This window comes from Dasypus novemcinctus, chromosome 15 (assembly GCF_030445035.2).
Source record: "Dasypus novemcinctus isolate mDasNov1 chromosome 15, mDasNov1.1.hap2, whole genome shotgun sequence".
In the NCBI taxonomy this organism is placed as follows: Eukaryota; Metazoa; Chordata; class Mammalia; order Cingulata; family Dasypodidae; genus Dasypus; species Dasypus novemcinctus.
The window spans coordinates 18,817,133-18,834,298 of NC_080687.1; the positions used below are offsets into that span (position 1 = coordinate 18,817,133).

Genomic DNA, 17,166 nt, shown 5'->3' on the forward strand with positions numbered 1-17,166 from the left:
CAGGAGTGTCCCCATGCAGGGGAGCCCCATGCGCAAGGAGTGTGCCCCATAAGGAGAGCTGCCCAGTGCAAAAGAAAGTGCAGCCTGCCCAGGAATGGTGCTGCCCACATGGAGAGCTGACACAGCAAGATGACGCAACAAAAAGAAACACAGATTCCCATGCTGCTGACAACAGAAGCGGACGAAGAAGACAAGGCAGCAAATAGACACAGAGAACAGACAAGAGGGGTGGGGTGGGATGGGGTGGGGAGGGGAGAGAAATAAAATAAATAAATCTAAAAAAAATGTAATAAAAAAAAAGCTGAGCTCTAAATCTTGTTCTGAGTTTCCTATGAGAAGGCAAAAAAAGGAGATGTGTTATAATGTATGGCTCATGTCAAGTAAAAGGAAAAACAAGTCATCAGAGAGAGAGACCTTTCTGGCAGTAAATTCTATAAGGATCTTATAATGTACAATCCTATACTCAAACAACATCAGACTACATAATGGACTCCTGACGAGGTTTGTAAAGTACAGAAATATTAACTGAATCTTTCTGCAGAGCATTTAAAAAATGAGATACAGTATATTGCTTTCTCAGTAAAGAACATACAAGTTCTCCAGACTCTCAGCGTATCAGATATGGTCAGATTTAAGACTTGAGGTGAAAGACAAAATTAGTAAGATTTTATAGTGACAGTTAAATCAAAATTTATTTTTTGTATAGTTGAGATTTTTATAGAAAAATATTTCACTCACTTCTTTCACTATTTCCTCAGAATGTTCAAAAGTGCAGTATTTATGGTGTGCCATAAAATAAGAAAGTGACATTCCACCAAAATAGAGATGAACGGATAACTTCCCCCACGCATTTTCGGGTAATTCCTATTTAAATTCAATAAAGAAGGTTAATTAAAAAAATAAAGTCTATTTGATGACTTTTTTGGCCAGAAAATATGAAATTAGGCTTCTGACACTTAAAAGATTACCAGAGAGTTTGACTAATAACTCAGTTTATAACTTGTCTTCTTGGTATTTCAACAGGTTATAAGGTACTACTTCTGCAGCCTCCTCCCCCACTTGGACCTGCCAGGTGCTCTATCTGGAAGCCCTGGGCACTTTTTCCCAGATACCTGCATGGTCTGTTCTCTTGCCATTTAAGATCTGTACTCAAATGTCACCTTAGTAGTAATGTCTTCCATAACTCTAATATTTAAAATTGAACCTCCTCCTGTGCCCCACCTCTCCCTATCTGCACTTCCTGCTTTAGTTTTCTTCAATAAACTGAGCAGCCTTTGGTGTACATAGTCAAGAGAACTTGCTTTCCTGACTATGTTAAACTAAGCAAAAAGAGCCACCTGATGAACTAAAAAATTTCTATCTCTACCTTACTTCAGTGACCTTCCAAGTGAGGCAGGATAGAATAGGGACCTAAGGAGGAAGGGGACAGAAAAACTAATAAGCCACATGAACAGAAACTGAGGCAATGGTCTACTAACTTACACAGGCTGAGGCAAATGGCCTGCTAACTTACATCAGCCTGCTGACTCACACAAGCAAGTTAGGAAGGGACAGCTTACCAGCACCCCCCCCCCCCAAGGGATGCATTATCAGAAGGCAGCCGGAAATATCATTACATAGCAGGGAAGAGGGAAGGGGCAGGATGGGCTCCACTACCACCCCTACCCACTTTCAGGTTACCTCACATTTCACGCACGGACAGTGACCATAGACCAATCACCACCAAGTCAACATGCCCTGCAGAGCTCGTGGACAGCAGCCAGAGCCAATTATCACAGGACAGCAACCCCTAACCCGCTAAAAGAATCAAATTATCCAACAGAGTTCCCCTGCTTTGTCTCAAATAAGCCAATCAACACAGATGCTGGGGTCCTGTACCACCATAAAACAGAGGTCCCAAGGGCAGAACTTTACACTTCTCTTGAGAATGCCATCTTCATCCCTGAAGATGCACTTTCTTTCTCTTGCTTTCCCCAATAAATTCTCTGCTTGCCTGATTAATTCGTAGCTTATCCTTGAATTATTTCTTGTGATGAAGCCAAGAACCTAGATAGCGGCTCCGATAACACAAGGAAGCTCTGAGTAACTAGGCAGGGGCGCTTCATACTAAGTAAGCAATATTAAATCTTTTCCATTTTCTTCTTTAAATGGTTCTTTTCACATCTTTATCACCCCATCATCACATTTTTAACACAGATGCTATCCTTACAGTTTTTGCATCTTTTGCACTTGAATCATCTAACATGACAGCAGGTTAATTTTATCTCATGGCTCAGAAATTTCCAATGGTACCCCACTACTGGCTGACCCCTCTCCCTTGAATCCTATTCATCACCACTACCACCTACAAAAACCTCTATTATTCTATCCAAACAGTTATACTATTTTCTAAAAACATGCCATGCCCATGCCTGTCTCTCTCTGCCTCTGTGTATTTCATTTCAGCTGGGGAACTTTACCATCTTTTCCTTAAAGGCCACCTCAGTTCTCACCACCTCTAGATTCCTATTGCACTCATTTTTTAGGAACTTAGCTCTCACAAGTTTCTTTGCAGTATGAATTTTTTAGGTTTATGTCTTGTTTCACTAAATAGATAAGGTCTTTGAGGACAGCAATCATAATGGACTCTCTGAATTACCTGCATCTAACATAGTGCTACATCCAGAAAACCACTACATATATTTAGAAACATCTCCATCTTTCAAGTTACTGACTTTAATGCTTAAGGAAAGTTCTCAGGAACTCTCAAATTTAGGTTTATGTGAAACAATCCTTGGATTGTTTACCCAGGATTACAAAGTGGTAACTCCTTTTATGATAATGGATAATTTACACTCGTACATGAATACATATAACATTCTTGTCATCAAAAATACCCCTCAATCCATGTTAGCTATCATGCAATATGGAAAATAATTTAAACCAACTATATATGTTTTAAATACAAATTACCATGATGTGAATTTCCACCTCTCTCTTTGAAAGCAGTTCCTGAAGGAGTTCGATAGCATCTGGTTGCCAGACATTCCCAACCTATTTGGGATTAATAAACTCAGGTTCTTTTACTCTTTCACAAAATAAGACAGAGCAGGAAGCAAATCATGATACATACAAGTTGCTATAAACAAATAATATTAGACAGTAGAGCAAAATATAAAAAGTTTTCAGACTACCATCAGTATATGATAAAAATGATCTTAAGAAACTAGGGAAACAGACTTGGCCCAGTGGTTAGGGCGTCCGTCTACCACATGGGAGGTCCGCAGTTCAAACCCGGGCCTCCTTGACCCGTGGGGAGCTGGCCCATGCGCAGTGCTGATGCGCGTGAGGAGTGCCCTGCCACGCAGGGGTGTCCCCCACGCAGGGGTGTCCCCCACGTAGGGGAGCCCCACGCGCAAGGAGTGCGCCCGTAAGGAGAGCCGCCCAGCACGAAAGAAAGTGCAGCCTGCCCAGGAATGGCGCGCCGCCCCACTTCCCGTGCCACTGACGACAACAGAAGGGGACAAAGAAACAAGACTCAGCAAAGAGAACAGCCAACCGGGGGAGGGGGGGAATTAAAAAAGAAACTAATAGTTTGAGTTTTCCCCTATGACACATGCATGAAATATTTTATGCTTTAAAAATATAACCCTACATTAAAATAAAAACATCATATTCAAAACTTTAAAAAGAGACCAAATTTGCCAACAGGTTGCTTGTACAATGCGTACAATAGGTATTTATTAAGGAGTAATAATTGTTATGTTTTTGTGAGTTAAGAGGTTTGTTTGGTAAGGAATTGAGATCCCTGCCAAAAGCCAGGGAAAAGGTAGACTTCCTGCTAAGAGCCACGTGGGTGAGCCAAGTGGCAACTATGCTTCCAGCTGACATCTTTTTTTTTTTTTTTTTTTTTTTTTTTTTTTTTTTAAAGATTTATTTATTTATTTAATTTCCCCCCCCTCCCCCGGTTGTCTGTTCTTGGTGTCTATTTGCTGCGTCTTGTTTCTTTGTCCGCTTCTGTTGTCGTCAGCGGCACGGGAAGTGTGGGCGGCGCCATTCCTGGGCAGGCTGCTCTTTCTTTTCACGCTGGGCGGCTTTCCTCACGGGCGCACTCCTTGCGCGTGGGGCTCCCCCACGCGGGGGACACCCTTGCGTGGCACGGCACTCCTTGCGTGCATCAGTGCTGCGCATGGCCAGCTCCACACGGGTCAAGGAGGCCCGGGGTTTGAACCGCGGACCTCCCATATGGTAGACGGACGCCCTAACCACTGGGCCAAAGTCCGTTTCCCGTGACATCTTAACTACATGTATCATGACAGATGCGGAGCCAGAATTCCCCAGCCAACTCACTGCCAATTCCTGAGCCACAGAAACTGTATGAGATAATATTTATTGCTATTTATCTAAAACCTCATTATGTTTTGGGGTAATTTGTTATGCAGCAAGAGATATTTAATATACCACTCCTTTATCTGCTTTTCATCTTCAAATTTGTTGTAATTTCATTTGAAATAACTAAATATTTACAAGTTTACATCTTCCAATATATGAACATATAATGTTTGTTTATTCAGATTAAAAAATATACTTCAGTATAAGTTTGAAGTTTTCTTCATATAGGTCCTCTGTCTTATTAAACTTAATTTTAGGAATTTTATCTTTTTTGTTGTAATTGAAAGGGATTCTATTATACATTCTAATTCCTAAAATAGAAAATATTTAAAATTAATAATTCCACAAATTAGTGCTTACTCACAGGTATGGTATTATGGAGCTGACATGGAATACAAAACTGGGGTGTATCAGGATACAGCAAAATGGGATAAAGATGACACTGTGGAATCTTCTCAGTGAATCCATGATCTAAATACTGTACCTGAAACATACCCATAAAATTTATAATTAAAATTTATTACTAAAAGCTAAGGGACAGAAAGAATTCTCCATTAAAAAAAGAAAAAAGATACCCTGGAAAGAAACTAAATTTGGATTTAAAAATTTTCCAGAAGAAAAAACATTGTATTTTCTCATCCCATGGTATATCAAACCTCATTGTCAAAGGCTTCCTGACATACAGCTATACAAATCAAAGCTTTTTTTTTTTTGAACTGGGTCTTATTCCTCAAAAGCAATCCTTCTTTGGAATGCTTTTGAAATTTAGTTTTGATAATTCAATTTCTAAATAGTGCTAACTTGTGTTAGGAATAAGGAATACTAATAAATTATTTCTTCTGCCCCAACTTAATGAAATTAATGTATCTCTACTTAATTGGGTTGGCTTGGCAATCAGCATTTTATAAAGTGAAACAGAGGGGAGTGGATGTAGCTCAGTGATTGAGCACCTGCTTCCCATGGACAAGTTCCCAGGTTCAATTCCCAGTATCTCCTAAAAACAAAAAAGTGAAATAGAATTGAAAAAAATACGAGTAAACATGGGGGGTTAGGGCGAGTAGAATTTCATGAACTGTTTGTTTCAGCTATATATTTATTTATATAAATATCTGCATAGGTCATAATAAAAAAGTTATTTCTTAATGCGATTCACAGATAAACTTTGAAAGATACCAGGTTAAGGAATGAAAAACTTACTCTCTAAACTTGAAATATAAAAATAACTATAGGAAAAAATAAAATGTAGTGACTAAAATATCAAAGTACTTTAAAATGAGTTAAAATATACAATTTTGGATTTCACTTATGTAAAGTTTATAACAAGATAATTTAATGAAAATCTTATTTCATTTTACCTTTGTATTAAAGAAGAAAAGGGCCCGAGTTATCTGAATAATTTAAATGTATATGAAAATTGACCCTTCTGCATATAAACATATGCATCTATAAGTATCCTGATGCTTACGTACTCACCTAAATAGAAATCACTCTGCTTCTAGTAGAACAATTAAAGCTTGTAGTCCAACCAAAAAGCAAAATCAGATGTTTGGATATGAACTCCAGCATCACTATGCATTAACTGGGAACCCTGGGCAGGTTACTGAATCTAAATCTCAATTTTCTTAGTAAAATGGGTATAATAATCTACATCTATGATGGCTGTAAACAAATTATAAAATATGAATACACATACGTGAAAGGAACTGAAAAACCTCGACTGCTTTATAAATGTTAGGTATCATCACCGGAGAGAAAATAAACTACTGAACAAGGTTAAAAAAAAAAAAAGTAAAAAAAAAAAAAGACTTTTTTTTCTTTTTCTGCCTTATTAAAACTAAAATTTCCAAGTGCTGAATAATTGATAAATTACTTTATCAATTTTATTGTTTTACTTAGTGATTTTATTTCTTTTTAAAAATTTTTGTATTGAGGATACATTGTAAATGGAGGTAATTTCATTTATATTTTAACGTGTACATTTTCAAAGTACGCAGCTATTTCTAAAGATTTTGAATGCATATCTCAGTAATCTGAAATGGTAAATTAGCCCTTTTCCTTAGAGGAATAGCTGGGCCTTAAACAAATTTGCTTAGGAGATATTATCTTACTGGAAAACAAGTTGTTTTTAAAACCCTATATCAAATAGGGTTATTCACTACAAATACGTGGTCCAGCCATTAATGTACCAGTGGCCAAATTTCTATCTACAAATTTTGGGGGGGTTTTATTCAGTTTACAGTCAGCATCTGTAAAGCTAATGAGCTCATTAAAAGGTGTTTTAGTCAAATTTTCATGTGTTTAGAATCAGAAGACCACATAATGTGATAGCATTTAGCCTTAGAAAAGTCACAAAAAAGTATCAGACTCACCCTGATAGAGCCACCAACAACTTCTATTACCTTGCCTCGATACCACATAGTATCTGACCCTCTTACTGCACAGGCTTCTCCTTTTTTCCAGAAATAAGGCTCCAAAAGACCAAGGCATTTTAAATTACTTTGAATTTCATTCATCATTTTTATTAGCTCAAATTCTGAAGAAATTATTAAAAATATAAAGCATTTAGAAAAAATTCTCTTCTACTTTTCAATATTAAGTATCACAAATCTTTAGTAACTTCATAACTTAGATACTATTTTAAGGAATTAAAGAATTTAGCTCCCCAAATAAGAGGTTTAATAAGTATCTAATTCAAGTCAGTAGCTTCTATTTGTTTCAAAATCTACTATTGACTAGAAGCATGTAAATAATTATTATTTTTTATGAAAAATGCAAGCACTATTTTGAGAGAACAAGCCTGAAAAACTCTAAACACATACCAGATGGCCTAATATAAAAGAATTACTGATTTAAGACAATGTAGTTTGATAGCACATCTAAATAAAATACAACAGAAGTTATGTATTACTTGATACTTAGCCATAGCATAATACTGGGGATATAAATTTAAAATTCTAATTTTGCTATTTACTGCTATTTATAGCATAATGCTGGGGATATGAATTTAAAATTCTAATTTTGCTATTTACTGCTTTTTTGGTCCATTATTTACACAGTAAATATATATCCCCAAAATTGATATCCAGAAGGCAAGCTCTAGAGTCAGTTCCCATCCTAGTTCTACCACTTTGTGTGATTTTGGATAGTTTCTTTACCTCCACAAGCCTGAGTTTACTCTTCTGTAAATCAGATATAATGATACCTACCTGTATTTTCAATATTGCGGTAAGGATTCAATACTGTGGTAAGGCACATAACAGCTAATAAATTTTCGCTATAATTATTTATACATATCAAGCAAAGCTTCTGAATTAAGCATTATTGCTAGAGGTCTCAAATTGTTCAATTTTTTCCCAGGATAGCCAACTGCAAGATTTATTCCCTTTTCAAATTAAAAAAAAACAACCCGGTATTTAGGAAGTTCAATAAATGGAGATAAGAACTTCAGCAAATTGATAGTTACCATGTCCACGAAGCGAATGAAGTTTAAGCTCTGTGAGTGTGAGAGTTGCTGTGAGTTAAATTCTGGATAAGCCCAGATTGTAGTTAGGAAGCATTTGTACAGAAGCCTAAAGAGATCTCAGAAAGGACCCAAATATTCCAAAGGAAATTGAATCTCCAGTAATTTATTGTCATTTCTTTTTTCGTTCTAAATAAATTTTTGTGTTCTTTCTCTTTTTGAGCTTCCAGCTTCCAAAATTGTACAAGTGCAGGATTTACAAACCTGGAACCACTCTCACCCTTTTATTAGTTTCTGCTAGTACTGATCTGAGAGTTGTTCTAAGGTTTTAAAAGTCAGCCCCATATTGCTCCTCTTCCATCCTGGGAGAGTACTTAGGATGTTTCCACGGTGGAGTTAGTGTCTCAGTAAAAATAAGGAACATGAAGTATTCCATAATGGTGTTACTAGGTCCTAAGTTCCACCAACCACACGTATCACTGCTGCTCTGTGGTAGGCAAAAAAGTGGGGCTCCAGAATTTTTACATTCTCAAGAATCTCAAGGCTTATAGAGTCACAAAAATATCTTAACCATTGGAAAGGAAGGGGAAAAAAAAAATCACAGATGGCTGGCAGCCCTGATATGCCATTATACTAAAATACTGAGTGACTTATAATGGCTTTCTATCAACTATTTGATCACATTCAAACTTCCTAATTTTTATTAAATTTCATCACTTTCAGCCATGCTGGATTCCTTCATCTTAAATACGGCTATCTTTGTATGAGTTCTTTGCCTATCCTTTCCCAAAGTTCCTAATTCTAAAAAGGTATATCACTTTTTGTCCAACCTATATCTACCTACATTTCCAAAACCGGTGGGGTTCAGGATATTCTAAAAAGTTTTGCTTCCTGTTTAGCCTAACTTCTTCTGTGCTTTTTGATCTTGCACCACTTTGCAACCAGTGTAGCATGCAGAAACAACACTTGTATGGTGAAGACAGTACAAGAATTAAAAAGCCAAGAACAAGGACTGGCCCCAGGAGACTTTAAGTTTCATGGAATACAGAATAAATAAACTGTAAAAATATTACAAAATAGTGTAGCTATACTAAGGTACTGGTGCAGGGATAGACAAAGAGCAGTAAAGCCATACAGAGCTCAGAAACAATGTATGAATAAGTAGAAACTTGATTTTTGACAAAAGTGGCACTGCAGATCGGTAGGGAAAGTACGGACTGGTAATGTACTTTTTCTTATCTTGGGTAATGTGCACATGACTATTTGTTGTGATATCGTAGTTACATTTTACAATAGCTTTTTAAAAGTTAGTCTAGGTATCTACTTTTAGTCATTTTTAATCTGATCAGCACATTGGCTTTTAATAATGTGGCTGAAGGAGTAATCCTTTGGGACTTCACCTTCATGCGAGGGCTTACTATAAGATTTCCCATTTTAAGTGGGGCTTGGGCTCTACTTCCTTTTTTTTTGTACTTTATGCAGTTATTAAAGAGAAAGTTCAAGGTTCTATAGTTCTAAATCAACCATTAGGATGAAGGCATTCTTTTAAGTGTTCCTAGTTTCTTTTTGTTTTGGGTGTTGGTAAATTCTTTACTGTCATGCCAATTCAGTAAAATTTAATTTATATATTCATATATATTAAGAAATATATATATATATATATATATTTTTTTTTTCCCCCCAGCGTTTTACCTGACTCATCTTGGAGAGTTGTTCAAGGTATTTAATCTACCATAACGCTAGAAATGGAAATTACCAATTCCTTTCTTCTTACACCAAGAGTAGCACTCACATAATTAAAATACATAATGGTATTAATTCAAAAGCTCAAATAATGATTTTTATGTGCCAGGCATTGTGAAAAGCACTTTGCATGTGTTATTTCTTTTAACCCTCACAATAACTCTGTGATACTGACTTTCAAAGAGGTTACATACTTGCCCAGAGTATTGTAATCCATCTCTGTCTTAACTAAAGACTGGAGCTGCTAGCCTAGGGCTTTTACTAATCCTAACCAGCATAAAAGATCTTACCTGATAATTTAGGCACTACAAATATAGTTCCATCATGACCAATGCAGCTGATTGTTGCCTCAAATATTTTCATGTTAGGAATAGCTGGTGGTTTATAGCATCCAGTTGTTCTTGGTTCTAGTATTTTCTCCTTAAATTCAGACACTTTATGTTCACTGATAATATCAGCAGCTTTTTGGTCAGGGTCAAAGTTAACTTCAATACATTTACTAACTATTGAACTTTCTTGTTCCAGGGGGATTTTGAGAGACTTCTCAGAGAATGAACCGCTGTTATCTAATTTATTAATTCTGTAACATCCAAAAAGAGAAAATATTTAATTCTGGGGAAAACAATATACAAAGAATCCTTCAAATATACTTGAAATTTAAAGAAAATGTTTGCTCCAGTGTAAGGTATAATAATCTGTTACATGAAAATGAGCATAATTTAAGTTAAAATGAATAGTTTTAAATTATGAATGACAATGATAAAAAACCAATATAATTTCACTTAAATGCTTTAAGTTTCTATCTCATATTTCCATGCTATTTTCTCTTAAAGTCTAAATACAACCAAAATATAAATAAGTACATGTAATGAAATGTACCATCCAAGTTGATTCTAATTTAGTCCATAAACACATACCTATGGCAAGTTATTGACATTCATAAAATAATACAAAGATAATGAGAGCTTAAAAATACGGTGTTATTTAAATGTAAATATCAAATGTTAGTATGTTATGTTCATTGAAAATTTTTAAAAATTTCATGTTATTCCTATCAATTAGAAAAAGGAAAAGGTATGCTTATTGTAATGACAAAATAAAACATAATCTAGAAGGAAATATTAACATTGGTTGTGTTTTAGCAGAATTAGAGTAGATTTTCGTTTCTTCTAATTTCCTGTTTTCTTCCTTTAAAAGGAAATCAACATTAATGGAATAGCTACATCATTCCTCAACTAACCCCTTATACCCAGCCTTAAGATCAAATGCTATCAAAGCATTAAAATGTATCAAAACTGGTAGCAGATAATGTCAGAAGTAATTAGCTTTCCATATATTTTTCACTTTATTTCTTTTGACAAGAAACTGCTTTAACCAAAAGCCAATGAATCCTAAAAGAGATGCAGAGCCTAGCCGTACACCATTGCCCAGGCAATGGAGCCAGCATCTACTATACCTAGCTTACTATCTTCCGGTCTACTTTATTTCTGATTTCTTATAGTCTTTCCAGTTCTGCAGGGCTGGGGCACTATTTCAAATAAGGTAAGATAAAATTTAAGCCAGCACATGTAAGTAGATTGGGCCTTGCATGGCACAAGTGGCTATGAAGAATATGTGTTTCCAAATACAATATACTTCTATATCTAGAAGGAGAGATAAAAAAAGAGTAAGCTAGGGCTACAGCAGTATTCTGGTCCTCGTTTTGGGCCAAAGGTACATAAACTCCAAGCTTAGTACCAAAAAAGATCATTAAGTGTAAATATTGTCCAAATACTTTTTCCATATTCATTTGTTTTATATAAATACATTTTGGTATATACCTACTAGAATTTCCAACATAAAGCTTAGACATTTTCCTCTAAGCACAGGATGCCAAGAAACACAGAACTAAAATCCATTATATTATTCTCTGTTCCTGTGGTTTAGAGTGAAAATGTCAAAGGAAAGGTGAAAGTATAAAAGCAAATATGTCAGTAAGTCTTGAAGTATACAAGAGTTGATGGACCCAAATAAATAAATCCAGAAGGATTTTTTTCTGTAACTGTGCCTGTGAGTTAGTTTATAAATCAACTTTTAGGGCAAACAAGTTGTGATTCGGATTTGAAAGCACACAGAGAGATATGAAGATTTAAACAGAGAAGAACTGTTCATCACAAAGTCATGTCAAAAAAAAGATTATACCTCCTTTCTTTCAAAGCCAAGCCCTTTTTAATCAAATATTTGGAAACATCAACACGCTCTCCTTTTTCATCTCTGCAGAAAATTTTCACAGGCAATGGCCACGTTGTGTTGTTTTCCTGGAGTAATTTAAGAGCAGAGTAAATACGAGATGCAAAAATGAAATCTTCTTATATATAATACACTTTTCATAGGCACTTCCTCCACAATCTAAGCAAGAAAGAAGTTTTGTAACCAAATAAAATTATTTTGACACTTAAATATATGAGAGAGAAAATAGCATAGAAGAGAGTCAATCAGGACGGTTGTTTTATGAAGACCTCATTCCAAGATGAAACTTACATAAAAAAAAAAAAAAGAAAAAAGAAAACAAAACACCAGTTACAAGTTTTTCTATTCTCCCAAACTCTCTGCAAATTACAGAATGCAAAATATATTTTACAAAGCATGCCTCTTTTTTCCCCACAAAATCAAAAGAACTACAAAGCACATATTCTACTTCATATGGAAGAAATTATAAAAATGGAGAAACCACATATAGAAAGAAAAATATAACATGGAAAAGCAACTTCTATAAGAAAATGTAATCAATAATGCAATAAAATATATTTAATTTGGAAAAGAGTAAAGCAGGCAAAGAGTATTTTGAAATATTTAAGTGCTCTTGTCAAATTCATTCTCATACCACCCCCACCCCCACATCCTTTTATGACAGTTTAATATGATTTAACTAGAAGTTTAACAGGTAAAAGATTATCAAAAGGCTTAAGTTTCAGAATGCACTCAAGCACACACATGCTATTTTTAAAAAATCCATATTGTGGTAACAACACACATTATGTTTTTTAACATGCAAGTTATCAACTCAAAAATATTAGAAATGTTTTTATTCATTCATATAATCATTTATGGTACATCTATTATCAAAAAGGCATTATATATAAGAATAAAACAAATAAGAAAAAAATAGCATTTACTTTGAGATAAGACTAACAAAAGTTGCAAAAAATCCAAATAATTTATTTTCTCAGTAAGAGAAATAAATGGAATTGATTAAAACATAACTGAAATAATTAGTACATATCAATTGCAACTGTTAATCCCACTACACACCTGTAAGATTATAGTTGCTACAGCTCCAGTTAGATACAATGAAAGACAGTCACAGGCTGTTGCTGTCCATTTGTCACTACCACCAGTTGGTCTAAAAGACAAAAAAAATGACACCTTGTTTTAGAACAAACATCTTTGAATATTAAATATATACATATTTGAACAAACTAAATACGTAATAAATCAATTTATACATGGCTTGGTATTAACTTCACAATTTCCTTCCCTTCTTTCATACATAGCATTTTGTTCATCCCTCTATTCTCTTTATGACACATATGACATGGTAACTTATTTACACATATCTGTTCTACAGCTAATTGAAAAACCCCTATGAAGCAGGTAAATTTTAAGTGTTTCTTTAGCCATTATATGTTTTATATATGTGAACTAGACTATATTTGAGAGCAGGGATGATGTATTATATCCATCATTATGTCTCTAATGCCTGGCATACAGAAGGCACTTCAAAAATATTTAATGAAATAAGACAGAACAAGTCTCTTTGCAAATGACTCTACTCCCCACACATTTTTGGAAGTTTTTTCTAGAATTCATATCTCATTTTAATTGCAACCTATATTAATCAGCTTCAATAATTTACAGAAATTTTACTTTTTAATATGCATAGTAAAAAGTGTTTGGGAAGAAGATTTGGCCCAGTGGTTAGGGAGTCCATCTACCACATGGGAGGTCCGTGGTTCAAACCCTGGGCCTCCATGACCTGTGTGGAGCTGGCCCATGCGCAGTGCTGATGTGTGCGAGGAGTGCCCTGCCACGCAGGGGTGTCCCCCAAGTAGGGGAGCCCCACGCGCTAGGAGCGTGCTCCGTAAGGAGAGCTGCCCAGCGCGAAAGAAAGTGCAGCCTGCCCAGGAATGGCGCCACATACATGGAGAGCTGACACAACAAGATGAGGCAACAAAAAGAAACACAGATTCCCATGCTGCTGACAACAACAGAAGTGGACAAAAAACAACATGCAACAAACAAACACAAAGAGAACAGACAACTGGGGCGGGGGTGGGGGGGAAGGGGAGAGAAATAAATAAATATTAAAAAAAAAAGTAAAAAGTGCTCAATATTTATTGACATCAATGAAATGAAAACTACCTACTATCATATTCATCTTGTTTGCAGAGGTGAAACTAAATGACCTTGGATGTTTCTAAACATCAAATTTACCCCAAAGAATAAAGTACTAGTACCATTGAAGAGATTTCAGGTAACATAATTCAGGCCCTGAAGGCTCTCTAAATATTGCTTCTAGATTCAGAGTTCGATTTGAATCGACCCACCAGCTAAGTCAATAAGTTACCTGGCCAATCTTTTCATATTAAGTGATTTATATATGTGTGAACTAACCAAATAAACTGGGCATGTAGCTTGACCAAATAGGATTTGGTAAATACACTACACTAATTACTGAGAAGTCCAAACAGTATTCTTACGAGCTGAGCAGCTTAAATTATTAGTAACTCCTAGAATTAGGCATGGTTTAGTATTTATTATGATAATAATAACACTAAGATTTTCCTATGGTTTATTATGGATATGCTTACTATTAATAGTAATTTTTGAACATCTGAAGGTATTCATAACATTTAAAAAAATCTACGAAAAGGATTTCTCGGTATATCTTAACATAATGGTAGAGCTCTAATTCTGGATTCAGATCTTGTTTATAATCCTAGCTCAAAAGTTAGCTGGTTGGGAAGTGGATTTGGCTCAACTGAGAGAGTGTCCGCCTACCACATGGGAGGCCAAGGTTCAAACCCAGGGCCTCCTGACCGGTGTGGTGAGCTGCCCCATGCACAGTGCTGATGTGTGCAAAAGGAATGCTGTGCCATGCAAGGGTGTGCCACACAAGGGTGTCCCCCGTGTAGGGGAGCCCCACGTGCAAGGAGTGCACCCCCACAAGGAGAGTTGCCCTGTGTGACAAAAGCGCAGCCTGCCCAGGAGTGGCATCACACACACGGAGAGCTGACACAGCAAGATGATGCAACAAAGAGAGTCAGATTTTCGGTGCTGCTGACAAGAATGCAAGCAGACATAGAAGAACATGCAGCGAATGGACAGAGAGCAGACAATGGGGTGGGGGTGGGGTTTTAAATCTTTAAAAACAAAAAAAGCTAGCAGGTGTATTTCATGGGCAATAAAATAATCTCTTGAAGGCTCAATTTCCTTATTTACAAATAATATTTATAGCTTAAAGGTTTGTTGTGAAGACTAAGTAAAATAATTGCCTGCATGGTACTTTCTTTCGTCCAAGAGTGCTAAAATTTAGCTTCCATTATTATTAGACTCTTAAAATGATGGTATTCCATATCAGTTCAAATTATAACTCAAGGTGTGCATAGGAATACATTCTCTAAAACATTAGGTATAGTTAAGGGATTGATAAAATTCTGTTCAATTATTTTGATTAACTGTTTAAGGTGGAAGAGAAAACCACCAAAGGATTAACGTAATATGTGGGTTTGAGAGCTCCATTTCAGAATACTGAAATAATTTACAGATATGGTCCCAAAGTCACTACCAGCAATCACAGACAATGGGACAGGTATCTATAAGACTGGAGAAATATTCCATGCAAACATGTGAATTATGGAAATGATTAAACAAAATATGAGCAGTTAGAAAGGGGTCACTAAGAACAAGGTATCATTTTCTAAGCTCATTTAAAAAATAACAGTTTTTGAGGAGTGGATGTGGCTTAAGCAGCTGAGTGCCCACCTCTCACATGGAGGTCCTGGGTTTGGTTCCTGTTCCTCCAGAAAAAAAACAAAAACAAGAGGCAAACAAACAAAAAACTAATTCAGGGAAGCCAATGTGGCTCTGTGGTTGAGTGCTGGCTTCTGACATAGGAGGTTCTGGGTTCAATCCCCGGTCACCCCTCCCCCAAAATAAACTACTTTTAAAAAATAACATTTTTCAAAGCTGACAAATCAAAACAATGTCAGATTTATATAGCTAACTTTGGGCAAGGGACTTAATTATGTCAAGGTTCATCAATTGTAATATGAGGATAATAACAGTTTTCATGTCAGTGTTGTGAGGATTAAACTAATACATGTAAAGCACTTCGTACATTTACCATAGTAAGCACTCATTAATATTAGGTGTTTATTGCATAATGTATTGGAGTTCTCTCATGAAATCCTTAAGGGTAAGATAAAAATAGGTTGGATAAACCAGTATAGTATATCTGTTAAAAAAAATTCACCTACATGTTCATTAAAGTTACTATAATACTGAAAAGTTTTGGGGATCTTTTAGCTTTATTAAAAACAAATTTTTAATAATGCCATTTGCAACCATTTGTGATAATCTCACATATATAAACTTATACATTTATATACACACAAATGCATATAAATATGTATCAAATATCTTTTTTCAAGGGGATGATTTTCAGGGCACTCTCAAGAAATGCTTTCGGATGGTCCTCGAGCAGGATGATGTCTGTAATCTGGCATTTAAGTCCTCCAAATCTAACTGGGGAAAAGTAGGAAAGGAACCAGGATTGAAGTATTAAAGGAGAGAAATAAGGCTGTTACTGATGGAGGACATTTTGACAACATGGAACCAAAACCTAAATACATGCTTGCCTTTGGGTCCAAGAGTTTCATTTCTAGGTTATCTATTCTAAAAAATAAATTGTATGTAAAAATATAATTTACCTATCTTTAAAAACAAAAAAAATAAATAAACCACTTAAAAGCCTGACAATGGAAAACTATCAACAAATTATGAAATATTCATACAATGGAATGTTACATTAAAAACTTTATGTTGTAGAAAAATATTTAATGACATGGTAAAATGTCCTTCATATATTTAAACCTTTTTATAATGGGATATTTCAAACATATATGAGAGAGAGAGACCATAATAACAAACCTATCATCTACCTTCAACAATGATCTACTCATGGTCAATATTATTTCATCTGCAATCACACCTCTATTTCCCTACTCCCATCTCTCCCTCACCACACACACACTGAAGTAAATCCCAGCGCACTTACTGTGCTCATAAATATTTCAGGATGCACCTCTAAAAGATAAGGATCTTTTATAAGACAAAAACAACAAAATTAACATACCCCAAAAACGGACACCTAAATATCATTATCTACCTAGTCAGTATTTAACTTTGAGTCTGTTTTTTTTTTAAAGATGATCAAATTAGGTTCCAAACGTGGTCAATCCTTACACTTGGTCGATAGGTCTCTTACGGATCTTTATTAGGATCAGACTGTTTTTTTTCTTATTTTAATTATTTGTTAGAGAAACAAGGCT

At 35.4% G+C, this 17,166-nt stretch overlaps 1 protein-coding gene across 3 annotated transcripts in view; it reads right to left on the minus strand.

Moving 5' to 3' along the window:
* Window positions 1-17,166, minus strand: part of RNF17 (ring finger protein 17) — a 106,547-nt gene that overhangs the window by 17,905 nt on the left and 71,476 nt on the right. For all 3 annotated transcript variants that reach the window (XM_058276356.1, XM_058276358.1, XM_058276355.1), the window contains 7 exons: window positions 12,866-12,956; window positions 11,756-11,871; window positions 9,865-10,154; window positions 6,741-6,904; window positions 4,736-4,855; window positions 2,953-3,033; window positions 739-864 (listed from right to left, as the gene is read on the minus strand). In XM_058276356.1, the coding sequence (XP_058132339.1) occupies window positions 739-864; window positions 2,953-3,033; window positions 4,736-4,855; window positions 6,741-6,904; window positions 9,865-10,154; window positions 11,756-11,871; window positions 12,866-12,956 (988 nt within the window). The remainder of the gene's footprint in view (window positions 1-738; window positions 865-2,952; window positions 3,034-4,735; window positions 4,856-6,740; window positions 6,905-9,864; window positions 10,155-11,755; window positions 11,872-12,865; window positions 12,957-17,166) is intronic.